The sequence below is a fragment of the Sceloporus undulatus genome, chromosome 8 (assembly GCF_019175285.1).
Source record: "Sceloporus undulatus isolate JIND9_A2432 ecotype Alabama chromosome 8, SceUnd_v1.1, whole genome shotgun sequence".
Lineage (NCBI taxonomy): Eukaryota > Metazoa > Chordata > Lepidosauria > Squamata > Phrynosomatidae > Sceloporus > Sceloporus undulatus.
Window position 1 is genome coordinate 22,047,007 of NC_056529.1, and position 18,250 is coordinate 22,065,256.

The 18,250-nt window shown below is 44.0% G+C and overlaps 2 protein-coding genes across 4 annotated transcripts in view; one reads left to right on the forward strand and one right to left on the reverse strand.

The window, feature by feature from the left end:
* FANCA (FA complementation group A) overlaps positions 1 to 15,343 on the reverse strand; it is a 29,785-nt gene extending 14,442 nt beyond the window's left edge. The window contains exons 1-21 of one of the 2 annotated variants that reach the window (XM_042437952.1): positions 15,264 to 15,343; positions 14,703 to 14,812; positions 13,240 to 13,327; positions 12,215 to 12,348; positions 11,968 to 12,063; positions 11,493 to 11,566; positions 10,944 to 11,056; positions 10,639 to 10,721; positions 10,067 to 10,100; positions 8,670 to 8,736; positions 7,235 to 7,347; positions 6,296 to 6,372; positions 5,565 to 5,706; positions 4,725 to 4,858; positions 4,344 to 4,454; positions 3,595 to 3,690; positions 3,221 to 3,280; positions 2,358 to 2,446; positions 1,841 to 1,901; positions 1,572 to 1,621; positions 1,069 to 1,145 (exon numbers count right to left, since the gene is read on the reverse strand). In XM_042437952.1, coding sequence (XP_042293886.1) covers positions 1,069 to 1,145; positions 1,572 to 1,621; positions 1,841 to 1,901; positions 2,358 to 2,446; positions 3,221 to 3,280; positions 3,595 to 3,690; positions 4,344 to 4,454; positions 4,725 to 4,858; positions 5,565 to 5,706; positions 6,296 to 6,372; positions 7,235 to 7,347; positions 8,670 to 8,736; positions 10,067 to 10,100; positions 10,639 to 10,721; positions 10,944 to 11,056; positions 11,493 to 11,566; positions 11,968 to 12,063; positions 12,215 to 12,348; positions 13,240 to 13,327; positions 14,703 to 14,812; positions 15,264 to 15,315 — 1,861 coding nt within the window. In that variant the 5' untranslated portion in view covers positions 15,316 to 15,343. The remainder of the gene's footprint in view (positions 1 to 1,068; positions 1,146 to 1,571; positions 1,622 to 1,840; positions 1,902 to 2,357; positions 2,447 to 3,220; positions 3,281 to 3,594; positions 3,691 to 4,343; positions 4,455 to 4,724; positions 4,859 to 5,564; positions 5,707 to 6,295; positions 6,373 to 7,234; positions 7,348 to 8,669; positions 8,737 to 10,066; positions 10,101 to 10,638; positions 10,722 to 10,943; positions 11,057 to 11,492; positions 11,567 to 11,967; positions 12,064 to 12,214; positions 12,349 to 13,239; positions 13,328 to 14,702; positions 14,813 to 15,263) is intronic. The other variant, XM_042437953.1, reaches the window with a different exon arrangement.
* A 254-nt stretch (positions 15,344 to 15,597) lies between these two features.
* Positions 15,598 to 18,250, forward strand: part of SPIRE2 (spire type actin nucleation factor 2) — a 32,132-nt gene continuing 29,479 nt past the window's right edge. The window contains exon 1 of one of the 2 annotated variants that reach the window (XM_042438477.1): positions 15,598 to 16,071. The gene's annotated coding sequence lies outside the window, so the exon portion shown is untranslated. Of the gene's footprint in view, positions 16,072 to 16,996; positions 18,213 to 18,250 lie in introns of those variants that run through there. The other variant, XM_042438478.1, reaches the window with a different exon arrangement.

Genomic DNA, 18,250 nt, shown 5'->3' on the forward strand with positions numbered 1-18,250 from the left:
TATCCTAAGAAGCCATTTTCGACAAAACCCCATTTTGGGCGGTGGGGGGGGGGGGCTGAAGAGCCATGATGACCCCAAAGGTAACAAATGGCCATTGGGCCACCTGACTCCCACCCATTAAAGACTACAGAATATCCACTGTCCACAGCAGCTTCTTTCTCCGTCTAGTTTATTTTAATAATAATAATAATAATTTTGTTTTATTTATTTTTTTTTATTTTATTCATTCATTCGTTCATTCATCCATCCTAAAGACTAGATGACAGTTCAAGCAACTGACCAAATTTGCCTCCAGACAGAAAACAATATTAAGCCACTTGAGTACATCCTACGTTTCCAGGCCAATTTAGCAGCCGGGTTTTGTCACTCCTGATTCACAGACGCAATGCCCCAGGCAGCACTGAACAGACAGCAATTAAACCAGCAAAGCAACCCCATCAATATCAACCCAGTTGCACTGAAAGGACAAAAGGAAGCCACTGATTCGATTTTATTTTAGGGACGATTCTGTCCTTGACCAGAGCCACCGCTGGGGGTCAGTGTCCACCAAACCATTTCCTCCAGGTCACAAATCAGTGAGCTGGGTTTCTGTTTCATCCCACTCCAGCCCATTGCTGGAGGTTCAAGACTCCATGGTAAAGCTCCATCTTTGCATTTAAGGAGAAAGAACAGTAGAGCTCCTCTAAGGTAGTAGCAGCTCATTTCAGAGCATATCAGACCCATTTCACTTCGTTTTGTTGCATTATTTACTGCGGACACAGTGCTACAACCCAGCAACAAAAGTATTTTGCCACCTTTCCTTCAAAATCCTCCCAATGCTGATGCTACTACAGAACTTTCCAGCCAAATGGAGGATGAAGAAGAAAAGGAGGGTTGTGCAGGCATAAAGACTTTATAAGAACGTACATCATTGTCAAGGTTAACTGAGGAGTGACTGTACTCCTCTATACATGTAGTACTGCAACACACTTCAGGGTTCGCAAGAGAAACAGGCCAGTACCTTGGGAAAAGAAAAGAATATCAAGTTTTGAAGTGATACTACTTAGTAGACAAAAGGATTCATCTCACCTTGTAAGAGTTTCTCTTTAGCAGCTTGGCATTCTTCTATATATGTGGCATACATGTTTGGAGGAATTTTTTCAACCCTGTTTTAGTAGACACACACATTTTTACACTGAAATAGACTAAAGCAAAGCCTGGAAATAGTATTCTTCTAGGCTACAATTTACAATACAAACTATCTTTTTCAAAACCCCTATCCCCACAATTTTGGACTTGATGCTATTTGTTTGAAGTGCCAATTCTTGTGTTGCAAATATAAATCCTGCAGCCCCCCCTCCCATAGTTATTTCTGTTACTGTGACAGGTTGAAAAAGAAGAGAGAGGCAAGTTTGGGAGAGCGGTGGGACCATAACATCAACAGGTTTTACTCCTGGTAGGCACTGAAACAATCCAGAAGACATTGTGATAAACTGAGAACAAAGTAGCCTCACAGGTAACAGCAGAAGAAAAACCTGAAAATGTAAGAAAAAGATGGAGGCATTCCAGCCCTTTTCACAATCCACTCTTACCTTTTGAGAGAGTCTATCAAAGCCATGCGGGAGTCAGGCGTTTCAGGAAGCTGCAATATTTTAACAACGTGTTTAAGTATCAGTTTTGACACTGTAGATTTAAATAAGATGCTTTTCACTCTGCACTCTTATTCTGAGTGTGAATATATATATATATATATATATATGAATAAATATACGTATGACTAAGTGAAACAGGAAAGCAACTGCAATTACTTTTGTCACCAAAATTTCTCGCTTAAAACCAAAACAAATGTAAGGATACTAACCACACGTGGTACAAGCAAAGCAGGAATAAAGCGTGTAGTATAGTAGGACTGTCTGAAAATACTGAAACAAGAAAGCAGATGGAAGTTAAGTGAAATTTAATCACAGCTAAAAACCAGAGCATTGGCCAAGAGTCATTTTTTAAAAGAAAGGAAAAACACAACCCAAAATATTTATTTCAGCAACCAAGCACATATTATCCCTTTCATTTATTTTGTTATAGGTGAATTTCACCACAGGGAAAAGGAAGTAACAGACATGTAGGTGTCCAGAAAGGAAGAAAGGCCCTCTCCTTCATCCAAGGCAGGGGCAGCATGAACTGCCATTCAAAACAGCTTCCTCAAAACAAAATTTCAATTTGAGGTCTTTCTGTATGGGTTGTTCATGAGATTTGTCAACATATCCAAACAATGTTCCTGTTGTTCTAGACTATTAGCTGGCAATTCCTGATACCAGGAGCAACAATGAAGTGGGTGTCAAAATGAATGTATAAAACAGGAAGATTAAAGGAGATCATACCTAGCTTCCATCACAGTTGCTGGGATCTTCCCAGTGTTTTCAAATATCTGTACAGCCTTTTCCACATCCTGAATTGCCTGATGGTGTGGCTGATGCACATTCACACCACAAAGGGAAGAGAGAATGTTTTAATCATTCTGGCATGTTCTTTTGGCTTCACAACTGTCTCGCCAACCTACAGGAGGCACTAATGGTTCAGAACATTTTGGTGATGGGAACAATGACAGAAAAGCATGAAAACAATAAGACCACCAAAAGAAAGAAAGTTGTATCAGAAAAATGTGTGGATCCCTATCTTCCTAATTTCATCAGGAAATTCATTAGGAGGTGCTCCCAATGTGAAGAAGCAGATTTTAGGAAACGGATGCAGTTTTGGTTCTAGCAGAAAAGATTCTAGCATGATACAAACAGCAAAATCAAGCAGGGACCAACCCAAATCTATTTTGTGCTATTAACAAGCTGCAACAATGATGTACAAGGATGAAAAAAACACCTTGCACCAGGGACAAAGTAAATCACTTGATTCAGAACCTGACATGCAGGAGTCAGCAGTTCACCCTCCTACACTTTAAAAACAACACTCCAAAGCAGAGTTTGTTAGGCTGCATTTCCACAGAAAGTGAGCCACTCTGAACATCCCTGACCAGAATGCAGAAAGAGATGTAGAACCAGGTGAATAAATAACTAGCTCGGTTTGATCTCCTCGAAGCAGGAATGCATATACATTCCTCTCATGGAAATTAAATTAAACTTGCATAGTTGGCTCTGTTATCCGTGCTGAGCATTTTAAGTTAGAACTTTTGTCTCCATAACAAACAATCCAGAAGGGTCTGAAGATGTGGCAAGGTCTGGTTCTCAGATACCTGGACAGCTTCCTTTGGAGAAGATAAATCCTCATAGAGACCCATGTCTTCTATAGAAACCTGAAACGATATTGAGAAAAAGAGAAGCAGAGTTTGAGGGTGTGAGGTCTCCATGGGAGATGGGATCCAGCTCCGGAACCTGTGGGTCCCTGAACAGAAGTGAGAAGATCATCAGAGCTTAAGAAAAGGTACCTTTTTTGGACTATAGCCCCCAGAACCCCCAGCCATGGCCAAATTCCATGCTGACTAGGGATTCTGGGGCTGTAGTTCAGCATCTTGCATAAGGACGCAAATACCAGTTGAAAAGACAGACTCTGGCAATTCTTTCTCTCTTTTTGGAAACTGGAAAAAAGAATCAGGCTTCCTCCACTGACCTTGAAATCGGTCAGACGGGTTTTGGCTAAAGCAATGTATTCCAGGAGCAACGGGCGGTACTTGGATGGCACAAATGGCGGATGCATGATGTGCACCTAGAGAAGACATGAAAACAAGTCAGCTGATGGCTTCAGGATGTGGCTTGTTTTCTCCACAGCCTGCTTTTCTCCCAAGGCACATTAAAACAGAATTATAGAATCAGAAATGTAAGATGCCCTAAGGTGTGCAGTTGTTCGTTGATCCACAAAGCAAAAAATTGGAGCACAGGTGGTATACCAGAACAGCTGCTCAAGGAATGAGAGGCTGTTTCCATCACTCAGGAAAACAGATGGTTGTCTAGTTCAAGTGGACTGTGGAGAAGGAAGAGCTCACCACTGCTGTCCTACCATGTCTCCCAAGTAAGTGGAGCAGTGGATCCATTCCAGGTTTTAATCCTTTAAAGCTAGCCAAAACCTGGAGGAGCCTCTGCCAGCTGGCACCATTGGCCACTTGTCCAGCTTGAAACCATTTCCTATGACTTTTCAGAAGTTCCACCACACAGCTGGATTTAGTTTACACAAATTGCACTGCAGCTCCATACTTTTGTAGGGTGGGGCTGCATCTACATTGCACAATTAATACTGTTTGATACCACTTTGATGGGTGTGTGGGATGCACCCTACAGAGCCCTTTACTCCAGTGGTACTCAAAGTGGGGGTCCATGGATTGGCACCAGCCCACCTTTGCAAGGCGAGTAATTTCTCCTCACCTTCAAGTACTGGGGGGCTTCAAAAGGCACCAACTCTGACAGGAACTTGAAGAGGAAGATCAAGGCCTTCTTAGTGCTGCTGTGGAAGCCGCTGGCACTCCCAAAGGCAACCTGGGAAAGAGAGCAATGCAAGAAGAGGCTCTTCCTGCCTCCAACATGGTTAGAGAAAACTTTGGAGTATCCGCTTGTGATGCACTGATCTAGTGAGCTGGGCTTCTGTTGCCAGGCAGATGGAATTTGGGAGTCTTTGTCGGTATCACAGCCAAGCAATAGCCGCTGCCCCAGGAACAGGAGACCAACTGAGCTTCCCAAATTCCCATGGATTCAGTGCATCTACACTAGTTGGAACTAACCGTATGATTTAGGCGGGGGAGCTCTTACCTTAAACCACTCTGAGTAAGGCATAAATATTGCAGGTCCTTCCAGGGCTGCCTGGCGGGTGATCAAGAAGGCCGTCATCATGTTTTCCAAGTCATAGTTCTGAAAAGCGTTCTTCAGCAGTTGGCCCAGGAAGTCTAGAAAAATAGCCCAGCAAGAATTCCATTGGCAGATTTAGTTGGTAATAATTGTGTGCTCAATTTATGCCCCACCTTTATTTTATGTATTGACTCATATATTTAATTTATACTCCACCTTTCTGGCAATACGGAAGCCAAAGTGGGGTTTACAACGCAAGTGAAAACAAAACAGCTACAACAAGAGGAGAATGGGAAGAAGCTCAGACTGCAAATATTAGAGACAAAAACCAACCTTGCCCTCCCAATCCCATGTCACTTAAAAATGTTGTTGTTGTTGTTGTGTGCCTTCAAGTTGTTTCCAATTTATGGCAATCCAATGGAGAAACTATCACTAGGTTTTCTAGGGCTGTGTGTGACTCGCCCAAGATCACCCAGTAAGTTTCCATGGCTGAGCAGGGAATCGAACCCTGGCCTCCAGAGTTGCTTAAACTGCTGCACCATACTGGTTCTCCACTTGACAATAGCAATAATGTAATGGGGACTGAATTTTTAAAATTTCCAAGACACTGTAAGATTTGGCAAAAGCAGCATATTCAAACTGGGAACACTTGGTAGAAAAGTCAATATTCTCTGCGGCTTGTTCCTGGGTCACATGCTACCAGCCATTTTATTTTCCCCATCTGTTGCTTTTGGCTTTTTAGCAAGGAAGGGACAAGACTACCAACCTCCAGCCCAGCCGCCTCCTCTAGGCTCCGTTATCTACCTTTAATCAACGATTCTGCTTCAGAATGACAGATTAACAGTGTGGAAACACAGGAGAGGATGTGATGCCAGTTCACTTCGCTTGCCTCCAGGACTTGCTGCAAATGGTGGATCAGCTCCTCCGCCTTGAACAGCACAAAGAGCTAGGAGGAGAAAGAAAACAACCCAAGGATGCTGGAAAATCACCCAACTGACCGTTTGCTACTGAAAATATGTTAAAGTCTCTTCTGATATATTTGGTTGGATGATGCAGTGGGGCACTGACTCAAGGTGCTAGGAGTTGCCATCCAACATCACCTGGAAAGCTGCAAGATTCCCACCCCAACGTCCATGATGACATAATAAGATTTATCAGCAGAGATTTAAATGGTTCTCCCTTCTTGCTTTTAATTAAAAACAAAAACATAACACCAAAATAAAAGATACTTGCTTACGTCCCTTTTACTTCCACCTGTAACCCCTCACTCCGTTTTACAGGCTTCTTGGCACAAGAAAACTTTTTTGTGGGGCTTCATGCTCTCCATTTCTACTGCTGTTGCCTAGTCTTCCTATGACAGAAAGCAGGTTTCAACCTAAACCTGCTCTGCCTAAACATTCCAGATTATTTTATGGGGACTGAGAAGTGATGGTACAGTTCCAGGAATTAAGTCATTTTTAGGAAAGTTTTTAAAAAGTCAGAGAAAGGGACTGCGCTAAAATAGTCCTATTCCCACCCCATTAAGGAAGACCTACTTTACGGTAGAGCAAGGTAAGCACTGTGTTGGTCCTTGCAAAGCTCCATTCTTTCTGGAGGCAGATGGCATCAGAAACTGCTTGGCGAAAATGGAAAGAAAAAGAAAAGTGATTTTACAGAACAGTAAGACCAGTGCTGCTGACACATAAAAATAATCAGCCATTCTCTTGCTTTTGCCTAACAGAGTAGGGCAGTCAATGATTTCTCATGCAACAATAACCCAAAGACCTCATGTACAGGCCTTCCGATGAAGAACTAAGTCAAGGAGGGTGAAAACATGAGGCAGTGTGAGAAGGTAGAGAGTTCACACTCCCCATAAAGAACAGCAGGGCTATCTTTATGCAGGGCATGCTAGAAGAGAAAGCTACAAGAGAAGGCTTCCAGACCAGGCTTGTGAATCAGAAAGCCTGTGGGTGGATCCCCACATTCCACCTTCCTCCAGAGAAGTCAAAAGGGGATGGCCCCTCTGAGCTAATAATTCCACCTAAAACCAATGAAGAGCAGTTACATTAACTATGAATAATACACAATGCAGCAAGGGTATTTGGGGCATCCGGATCAATCAGTTTAAGAGCTAATAAAACCTGCCGCCACACTTGCACAATTAATGCACTTTGACACCACTTTAAGTGCCATGGCTCCATCCTATGGAATCCTGGGATTTGTAGTTTGTTGTGGCACTGGAGCTCTATGACAGAGAAGGCTAGCTATCTCATAAAATGACAAACCCCATCCCATGGCAGTTACACCAGCGTCAAACTGTATTAATTTTGCAGTGGGGATTATCTCTGTGTGAGGCTTTTATGTATCTACAGTAGCTTGTGCATGCACTCCCAATCAGGGTAAGCCAAGAGAAATCCTAGTTTGGCCCCCTCAGCAGGCAGCTGAGGGGCTTCTGTGTGGCCCAGTGAACTTTTTCCTGATTCTGGAACTCCTACCTTTTAGCTGAGGGTTGTAGGTAAGAACCTGGGCCAAAGTGTGACTGAAGAACTCCCTCAGAGACTCAGGGTGTATTGTGCCTTGGTATGCCGTCACAGTGAATACACAGAGCCTATAAGTGAAAGGCAGCAAAGAAAAGCTCTTAGTGCTCAAGAACAATGACTCACCACACGGGGATTACTGTTTAATGACTCCAGTCTTCTTGCTGAACTGCCATTCAGTGGGAAGGCTGTCAAAATGTATATAAATATTTATAATTTTTTAACAATGTTTGCAAAAAAAAAAATACACCGATATATCAAATGGTAATCTGCTGCACAAAAGCAAAGAAGAGTGAGAGATGCAACTCAAAAGAAAAACTAGAATCAGGAAAAGATTTAAGCATATCACGTTTCCAGGAACTGTACCAAATGGGTCTAGAAATAGCAATCTCAGGGGAAAGAACAAAGAAAGAAACTGCCTCCTTTAATTTGCAGCTAGGAATGTAATGAATCCTTGCAGAAAAAGCTGGAGGTGAAAAATAGGGACTGCTGTGAAAAAGCCTGTTAATTTCAAAAAGGCGTCTAGGGCACAGGTGGGAATAATGGAGCCCTCCAGATATTGTTGGACTTCATCTCCCAGCATGCCTGCTATTGGCTATGCTGGCTAGGGCTTCTGAGATTGTAGCCCAGCAAAGTTCACAGTCCAGGGATGGGATTTTCCAATCTCTTCCAACTGGCCTGTTAAACTGTTCCACTGTTTATTGATTAAAATAAGTGATGGCTTTAATGTTTAAATCCTTTTAATGGTAGTGTTAGCTGCCTTGAGCACTCTCTGTTGTTAGTGGAAAGTCAGGATAAAAGTGCTTGTTCTTATCTCTTGCCAAATCCTCTATTTGGCTGTGAGATTGTAGATGGCTTATAAATGGAAGGATTTGCATAACCTATTCATTACAGACAATTGGTGGGAAAGAATTGGGCCCTCATGCTTCTGGAGCAATTGAAATGTCAAAATAAACATCCTACAAATGAACTTCAGGAAGACAATAAACTTTAATAGTGATTGGTTTCACTTTATTGCATGTGTCAACCAAAACAAAGATGTCTCTCCAATCCCGTATTGTCTTTTGGAATGACATTTTGTCTTGAGCTATTACACCTGTAGTATTGTTTGAGTCATTATGTTATTGCTTGACACAACGTCTTGATGCAGGGATAGGTTTTGTATATATCTCTTGTCTGTTATGGAGTGGGTTTATCATTGTGTATGTGGGGGTTTTTTAAACTGAGTTTTATTTTATTTTTAATTAAAAATGCAGGTAAACCAACAAAAAACAAACAAACACCTGTCTGCTTTCAGGGTCAGACTGTGTTCCCCTTATCATTTTATCACTTTCAGAAAAATGCACACCACACAATCCTTTGCAAAAACTGCTAGAAAAGGAGAGATGCTCACCAGCGTTTCACAGCCTTCAGGGTGGAAGCATCTTCCTGCTTCTCTTTGGCTACAGAATCAAGCACCCCTAAACAGAAAAGAAAAAGACAGAGGCCCCTTACAGACGGGCAAAATGTGGCGTGGCGACAGCAGTACTAGGGTTAGGGAGTGCGCACCATGCAGATGCTCTTTAACCCTAGTACGTACTGGCGGTGTCAAAATGGTGGTGCCCTGTCTACATGGGCGCCGCCATTTTGACATGACGGACGCCTAGAGTCCGCACATCCCAGTGTCATTGTGACGCCGCGAGTGCACCATTGGCGCACTGTGGCGTCACAATTGCGCTGCAGAAAGAACCCACTTTTTGCAGGTTCTTTTTGCTGCGTGAGGGAGCCACACGGTTTGTCCGCTACAGCTCCCTCACGCAGCAAACCAAGGCACCGGCAGACCACCCTTTCTGGGCAGTCTGTATAACACCTAAGTCTCTGAAAGCATCTTCAAGAGGTCAAAGAAAGCCAGGTAGAATAAGGTTAAACAATTCAGAAGAAGCCATTTGGGAAAGAAACACTCAAGCGCAGAGGAAAATTGTGCTCATCCTTTTAAAGAGCTGACCTCATTAAGAGAAGGAGGGAAAAGAAACAATTCATCAACTGCTGGAACCATTATGAGCATTTTCGTAAGAGGCAACGAGAGGGAAACAATTAACCCTGACCTTGAACCACTTTACAGATTTTGGGATGCGCAATTTTCATGTTGAAAGAATGCCCTAATATTGAGACTGCAGATGTAACTGGGGTGCAAGCTACAAGGATGATTTAGTGCTGAACAAGTGCCGCTGTAGTGAATCCCAGCTGCGCATGAGCATGGCAGTGCATGACAAAAGCTATTGGCACGGAGTCTGAAGATTCATGGGACCCAAACATGCCAATGGTACGGCATGCTGAGAGATGTGACAAGCAGCATGAGGACAACTGTCCCATGGTGAGCCTTTGGTGGGGTAGCATGAGGATACATTTTGGGTGCGCTACTGAAAATCATATAGAAGCATAATTTATAGATTTCCATTTTGTTGTTGACTCCAGCAAATACTATATTGGAGTTAAAATGTGTTTGTGTCATCTCCGTAATCAAAGCCTGGGAAAACGACTTTTTTGGCTACAGCTTCCAGAATCCATATAGACATCAGTCAGGTTGCTATGTATTCTGGAAGCTGCAATACAAAACACAGTTTCTACACTCTGCACAGAATATTGTCCAAGCTGCTCCTGTTTCACATTACAGCTCCTTATCCTAATTTCTACCCTACAAATATAGAGGCAATTGAAAAACTAATTATGTACACAACACATCCGAGAATGTAAAAAATTGCCACTGTAATTTAGATCCCAATGCAATTGCTTTCCGCATCTAAAACTTACATGCCAGCATTCTCTCAAGGACATCACGGCAAATCTATTAAACAAAAACAAAAACAACACAGAGCGAACACAAAAGTTATAATTAATTTTTAACTCCCTGGGTTTTTAGGAAGAGTCAAAGACCCACAAATTCACAGCTGATGACTCAAGATTGCTCCTTTGTTTTGTCCCATACAAGCTAGGATCAGAGCTAAAAGAAATTACTTCTGTGGACTCCAATTCCCCAAATCCCCTGGCTAGCCTTGCCAGATGGGCTGGGGAGGGTCTGGGAATTGTAGTCCAAACCCACCATGTTTGCAAGCTTTTTAAACCAAAGAGCATATAGGGCTGCTTTAACCAAGTTACTCCATTGCTCCATATACTGTAGCTTAGCAGTGTCCATCCTGACTGGCAGAAGCTTCCCAGGGTTTGGGGCAGGGTTTTGGCCTCTCCTCCCAATCCAACGCTCCTTACAGACTGAACCAAAGACCTGCTGCAGGGACTCTTATTCTATTCATTCATTCATCCCTACATTGGTAGAAACTCTGTTTTATGAACAGTAGCAATCCTTGGCAACATTATTCCATCCTTACTTTGGACAGATTCTGCAATTCCAACTTCTTTACAGGCTCATACATCTTCTGAAATCTATGACGTAGGAAGACAGCTGCAAAGTCTACAAATTAAAGCCAGATTTATTGTCAGTGCTTCGATATGCCAGAATATTATGCTGGCAGAAAAAGCAAGCCCTAGAATATTCCGAACATTAGCTCAGAGAGAGAAAATCAGCAGTTGTTTGGCTATTTGGCTGCTGCTCTTTAAACTCTTTGTGCCAATCCTCATCAAAGGTGGGACCTGCCAGCTCAGAAAATGTGTTGCGTTCAGATGCCAAGGTTACCTGTCAGGATGGTCCCCAGTGGCTCTGTTTCCAGAGAAGGACTTTCTAAGTGGTGGCACAGAAGACGGAGGCTGTTGCACAACCAGTCCACCAAAGTGGGGGCATCTGGGTTGCTAAGAAGACACAAGACACAGCAGTTGGCCTCCCTTGCTCTTTTCCACTGGGCAGTTACTTTTTGGTCTACATTTCCCAGTATCCCCCAGCCAATTGCCCTGGTGCCTGGGGGATTCTGGAAGCTGTAATCCCAAAAAGTCATAACTTTGTCAAACCCTGCCTTTGGTGCACTAATTTGCCACTGACAATCTGTCATCAGGATTTGGTTTTCTTTCAGGGTTGTGAAAAGGGAAGGCTGACTCTCAAAGCAGCTTTTCTTCGGGAACAGCAAATCTCGTTTAAGATGCTATGATGCACAGCCTGTGCATGGCAGTCAAGAGCATCTTTATCTTCCAAGCACAAAATACAAACTGCTGCAGGAAAAAAAGAGTCCAAATGTCTGGCAAATGTAAGGTCAAGCCAGAAATGCATGCAAGGGGCTAAGACCTAACATACTTTTCCAGCAGCTCTTCCAAGCTAACAAGGCCTTCTCTGTGCAGTTGCCATGCGATGTCCAGGGTAAGTGGACTCTGAGGAGAAAATAATGCTGCAGTAAGAGCATGAATCATGCCAAGATTGTGATTACTATTATTTTATGTACAGTATCTCCAGCTTTCTTCCCAGCCTTGAGATTCAAAGTGATATACAAAAGCTACAATGGACACAAGCAAAAAGTTCACATCATACAACTTAACCATTACATCCTTCACAAGTACAGTGTCATGCTTCATAAACCTGTTCTCCGTCATTTGCTATTGGTTTGCAGATATTTTCAGACATCAGAGGAAGAACCCAAAGAACCTGTATTTCTCCACTGGAGTTAAAAACTGCCTTTTAGCATCCATGGATTAAGAGGCAAAATCTATTAACTGCTCTCCAGACCAATCTTTGTAGGTGTGTGGTTTCTTTTCAAGAACTTCACCCATCTTACCTGCATTTTCCACATTTCTTGTGCAAACTGCAAATGGCTGAAAGCATTCTGTGTAGATAAGTCCTTCAAGGTGTGGAGCAAGCAAGACAACTTTTTCTGTAGTTGAAAAGGAGAAAAGTGAAGTTAGGGTTGGAAAGTCAGACAGTACATTATAAGAAACATTTTTTGGTCAATTAATTGCCTGCCTTTTAAACCATCTAAGTACAGCTACACTCAGCAACTGCAACATGACACAACCACCTCTTACTCTTTGCTCTCCTTTCAGCAGCATGGCGTGGCCAGACTCTGCAGAGATCTTCTCCACATTTCTAGCAGCTGTCTGGGCTGAGAGAATGCCCACCGGCACCCCCAGGGCAGCGGCCTGATCCTGCAAAGCTGAGACTAGGGTGCAAAAAAAGAGACACAGGTATGAACACAAGCTCTTCTCAATGTAATACAAAAGCCAAGGATCAGAATAATAGTTGGAAGAGACCTCAAGGGTCATCCAGTCCCAGCTGCTGCCATGCACTCCTGATGGAGGACCATCTTGCCTCTGTTTGAAAACTTCTGAAAAAGAAGATGCTGCCACCCTCCAAGGCAAAAACACCTTCCGCTGTCAAACAGCTCTTACCTCAGGGAGTTCTTCCTAATGTTTAGATGGAATCTCTTCCCCTATAGCTGGATCCCATTACCCAGTGTCCTAGTCTCTGGAGTAGCAGAAGACAAGCTTGCTCCTTCTTCCATATGACATCCTTTCAAATATTTAAATATGTCTATCATGTCACCTCTTAACCTTCTCTTCTCTAGGATAAACACACCCAAAGTTGCAACCAGGGAGAAAAGTAGAGCTAGAAATCATGCAAACCTCCAGATATATGGTGAGAGTATAAATCCAAGTATCCACCACCACTGGCTCTGCTGGCTTAGGGCTGCTGGGAAGTGCAGTCCAACAATATCAAGAGGGCTGCATGATCCCTACCCCGGCTTCAAGATAGTTTCCCAAATTTCACTAGGGAATAGCAAGATGGGTGGAGGAAGGAGGTGGGTAATTTCAGGGGAAATGTACAGAGAGCATTGTCTCTGTTAGGATCAGCCAAATTTAGTTACCAGCATCTCCAGCCAAAAAAAACTCAGGCTGAAGGGCCAGGAAGGATCCTCGCTCCAAATCATATTTTATGGCAGCAGCATTGGACAAGATAGACACAATCAGTTGAATATTCTTATCTGACGGAACAGATTGACTTGACTTGTTTTAGCCATTCTTTCAAGCAAAACAGGTTCTCCTTCACTCACCTACAAAGAGGTCTGGAACTGAAGTTTCTCTGCCATCTGTGCCTGAATTACTAGGAACGAATGCCTTCTTACCGACAGGACTTCCTACCTGGTGAAGATAAAAAGAAAAGGGGGGGATCAGAGAGGTGATCAGATTGTTTTTATTGGTATGTATTCAACAAACACTCTCCCCTCCACTCAGTCTGTTCCAGATCCAGCCTATTGGCGATCTTAAAACATTTTGGTATTACAGTACTAACACTGCAAACATCTTACAGTACATAAAGAAATGTATTACTTCTCTGAAATGAAGACAGTCTCACTGAATGTCTTAAGGGGGGAAACATGCCACAGACAGGAAAGAAATATTTGGCCTAGATGTCTGTACATTCCTAATTCAAATACAAAGCTTGGAAAAGGGGAATAGGTATTACTACAAGCCTGGAGTTGACATGGCAAAAAGCACTCTGTGTTCAAACATTATCTTCGGGATAAGGCAGGATAGGATGGCAAATCTCATAGGGTTTTCTTAGGCAAGGAATCCTGAAGGGTGTTTTTTGCCAGTTCCTTCCTCTGAAAAGCAGAGTCTACAGTACCTGGTATTCATTGGCAGTCTCCCATCCAAGTACTAACCAGGAACAAACCTGCTTTGTTTCCAAAATCAGGGTGTCTTCAAGGTGATTAGGCCTACATATTTGTTGCTGTGTGCCTTCAAGTCATTTCCAACTTATGGGGACCCCAAGGAGACTTTACCATGTTTTCCTTAGCAAATTTCTTCAGAGGGGGGTTGCCATTGCCTTCCCCTGAGGCTGAAAGAGTATGAACTTCCCAGGGTACATATACACTCATCCCTCCATAGTTGCGGCTTTGATTATTCATGGATTTGATTACTATGTTCTCTCTAGGAATATCTAGGTCCTCCAGTGAAACTCTATGGGCAACTTTAACCAAAAGTTGCAATGAAACATATCCTAGAGAGGATACTCTACTAGGCCTTTGTAGCTCCTCTGGAGCAGTTCTATGGTCAGTGTCTGTCGGACGCCGGCCATAGACTTGCCCTGGAGGACCTAGAGAGTCCTAGAGAGGCATCCTCTCAGGTAAAAACATGGCGTTTTTGCTATCTGCGGTTCCCCCACATTCATGGGGGTCTTGTGCCCCAACCCTAGTGAATACGGAGGGACAAGTGAACATGGTTTCATATTATTTTAAACTATTTTAACCAGATTTAACTTGTCTCTTAACTTGCTAAATTATTCAACGTGGTTCTTAACCTTTTAAAATCATTGTTATTGTAACCGGTCCGGTTGGTGTTACTGTACATTGTCATGAGATCTTTACAGATAAGAGGCGGGACGTAAATAATAAATGATAACATAAATAAAGATGCGCAGCTGGGTCCTCATAATCCAAACCAGAAGCACAAACCCAGGGATGGATTCATGCGGAAGCAAAGCATGAATGAAGAAAGCTGTCCCATCTCTTACCTCTTGCAAGAGGTCACCCAAATTCTGATGGCAGCTCAAAATACGCAGTGCTTTTTCCTGCAGCTTCTGTCCATTTCGACGTCCGCATTTCTGCTTCTTAGATCTTCCTGCTAAGCACAAAAAAGGGGGTTCATTAAGGGAGCCTCTGAGCATGCACAGAGCGCAGAACCATAGTCTCCCCCCTCAGAAAAATGTCACATCCCTTACACAGACTTCATGCCCAGTAAGGGGCTCTCTGAGCATGCACAAAGTGCAGAATCACTTCCCTCCCCCAGACGAGTGCTATGCCCCTTATACAGACTTCATGCCCATTAAAGGGGCCTCTGAGCATGCCCAGAGTGCAGCAGCATCTCATATCCTTTATAGGGACTTTATGCCCATTAAGGGAGCCCCTGAGCATGCACAGAGCGCAGAAAGATCACCTCTCCCCACACCAGAAGTGTTATGCCCCTTATACAGACTTCACGCCCATCCAGGGGGCCTCTGAGCATGCCCAGAGTGCCACTCCCCTCCCTCCCAGCGAGAGTGCCCCTGATCGTGGGCAGAGGGCCCTGGCCCTACCAAGGAGGGCGGAGAGGCGCCCCCTCGGACACTCCGCTTCCCTTCCGGCCATGAAGGCCCCTGAGTACAGCGCCACTCCACTCCCGCCAGCAGCAACGAACCGCGCGCCCTGGGCCCCCATTGGTCGGCGCCGCAGACTCCTGGCCAATCGGAAGCAGCCCTCAGGCCGCCATTTTGTTTGTCAGCTGGAGCGCTCCTTCCTTTTATATGTCCTCCTTCCTTAGTCAGGAAGCAAAGCCTCAGGCTGCCGCCGCCGCCGCCGCCTTGTGTGGAGAGAGCTAGGCCCCAGCCAGGCTTCCCTTGAAAACACACACTGCATACTGTATAATAGGAAAATGAGTGTAATACAAACTTGTGAAGTATAGTCTGGTGATATACTAATATAACTAGACACACACACAATGTATATTATATTCTAGTGATATTCCCAGTGATTGGGTGGCATATAAATAAATCCTATTATTATTATTATTATTATTATTATTATACTATCACTATAATTTTAGTCTATCACCAGACTATAATTCACAACTTTCTATTAACATTTATATGTGTGTGTGTGAGTGTGTTTTCCAATGAAGACTTATTGGGCCGCCTCTCCACAATGAAGCCTTGGGCTTAATTCCTGGCAACGAAGAACTTTAAGCTAAAAAGAAGGCCACAGAAACCACGCTTTCCTGGGGGAGCAAACCACGATTGTTGTGGCTTTCTAAGCAGCCCTTTTGGAGAACCCTCAAATTCAGTCCTTCTCATGAGGAAGAAGGTGGCCGGGAGTGTCCTGCAATCCCTGGCTTTGACTCATAGAGAGGTGAGCAAATGTGTTGTGTGTTGGTTGCCAAAGCAATGCTATCGAGAGGAGAGGATAAGGGCTTGTAAATATTTGGCCATTGCAAACAATGATGGGGCTGGCAAGGAATGTGGGCCAAAGGATGGTGGCATTGCTAAGGGAAGAAGAGTTGGACCCTGCTTTGGGCCAAAGCCAAGCTCAAGACCCTTTGGGATGACAGCAGCTAAGGTCCAACACAACCCCCATCACCTTGTTGTGTTGTTTCTTTAAAAGTTGTGCTCTCCTTCATTGCCCATCACTGCTAAGCAGCTGGACTGAGTTTGCACATCCAAGGCCTGCTTCACCTGGAATGGAATGAAAGCCCAGCCCAGAGATTGCGGTGGGTCTGTACAGACTAGCAAGGCTTTAATGGAAGGCTCTCTAGGTATGTGTGATGATGCTATTCAGGATGCCAGTTTTTGGTGGCAGCGCGTTCTTTCTCCATGCTGTAGAACAGGCTTCCCAACCTGGGCTGCGAGGTGGGATTTCAGGGACCAAGAGCAGCTTGTAGCCTTCTCTCATATTTTTCTGAATGAATTAGAAACTCATTGCTCAATTTAGACTTGCATTTTATGCACCAAGTTAAATGCAGGAAACTCGGCTGCATCATTTGTGCGAACAAAATTAAAAGCTTATTTTTTAACGTTCGGTTTGTTCACCCGCAGTATTATACAGTGGTTCCCTTGGTATCTGCTGGGGTTTCGTCCTGCCCCCCCCCCCCCCCCGTCGATACCAAAATCTATGGATGCTCAAGTCCCATTATATACAATGGGGTATCATCATCATCATCATCATCATCATTGCAGTGGGTCCTTGGTATCCGCTGGATTCCCCATGGATACCAAAATCCATGGATGCTCAAGTCAAGATTATATACAATGGATGGTAAAATGGTGTCCCTTATATAAAATGGCAAAATCAAGCTTTGCTATTTGCAAATGTATACATACATACAAATGCAAGCTGTGGATGCTTGAATGGCTACAGAACCCATGGAAAAGGAGAGATGGCTGTATGTGGTTCAATTTGGGGTTCAAAAATGAGAAGTTAGACTTCTTCATCTTCAAATATGACCTTATTTATGTAGAGGGTTCAGATATCAATCAAACCTTTCCTAGGGCATTGGATGCGAACCAGGGCTTTCAAATGTGTCCTTTATTTGAAACTGAAAACAAACTCTTCTGTTTTGGGAAATCTGGTTTTGGCTGCTGCCTGGTAGAGACAAATGCTTCCACCCTGGATCCCAGGATCCTTTTACTTTTAATGCTTTCTGGGTTTGGTTTCTCTTGAGGCGGCCCTTCCTTTCAGCTATTTGTCATCCCTGCTATTCTAAGGCTATTCAAAATGCTTTTTGAACAGAGCAACCGGTTAGCAATACTGCAGTGATTCCCAAATTATGGGGGATGCCCAGATTAAAGAAAAGTATTGACGATTTTAAATGTTTAAATGCTGCATCCCCCCCCCCCCCCATGTATAAATCCTTTGTTTTTAGTGTTGCCAACCCAAACCAAAAGGGTCTAGTAGTTGTACTTGCAGGGCCTGGATGGAGAAAGTGAAAAGGCCATTTCTGGCCAGAGTGCTCTCTTGTGGGATGCTTCTCAAAGGGGTTAAAGGAGGAGGCTGGAGGATGAGGCGGTCATACTCTGGCTTGTGGCTATTCCACCCTGCTTTGCTTGCCTTGGCCTGACTCCTGTTGGCCTCTCCGGTAAGAGAAGGGGACACACCATCCAACAAGACCAGAGTAGTATGCAATTCTGTCCTATTTGCTGTTGATTTTAAACCACTCTGCATTCCCTTTGGCTGCTTAGAGACCACTCTGGTTGAGCTCAGGGGCCTTGAAGTCCTGTTTCTCCTTGCTTTCAAGCCCCTCTGCGTGCGCTCAAAGGCCCTGCAATCCCTTTGGCTGCTCGGAAACCCCTCTGGGTTTGCCCAGGGGCCTCACAAGTCCTGTTTGCCATTGCTTCTAAGCTCCTCTGCACATGCCCAGAGGCGCTGCAGCCCTGTTTCCCTCTTGCAGCATCTCAGCCTCTCTCTGCATGTGCTCTGGACTCAGAAGCCTCGCAGTCCTGTCCTGCCTTTTGCCTCCCAGCCGCTCTCTGCACATGCTCAGAGGCTCCTGGCAGGTAAGGAGACTGACTCTGGAGCTTGGAAGCCACCCCTG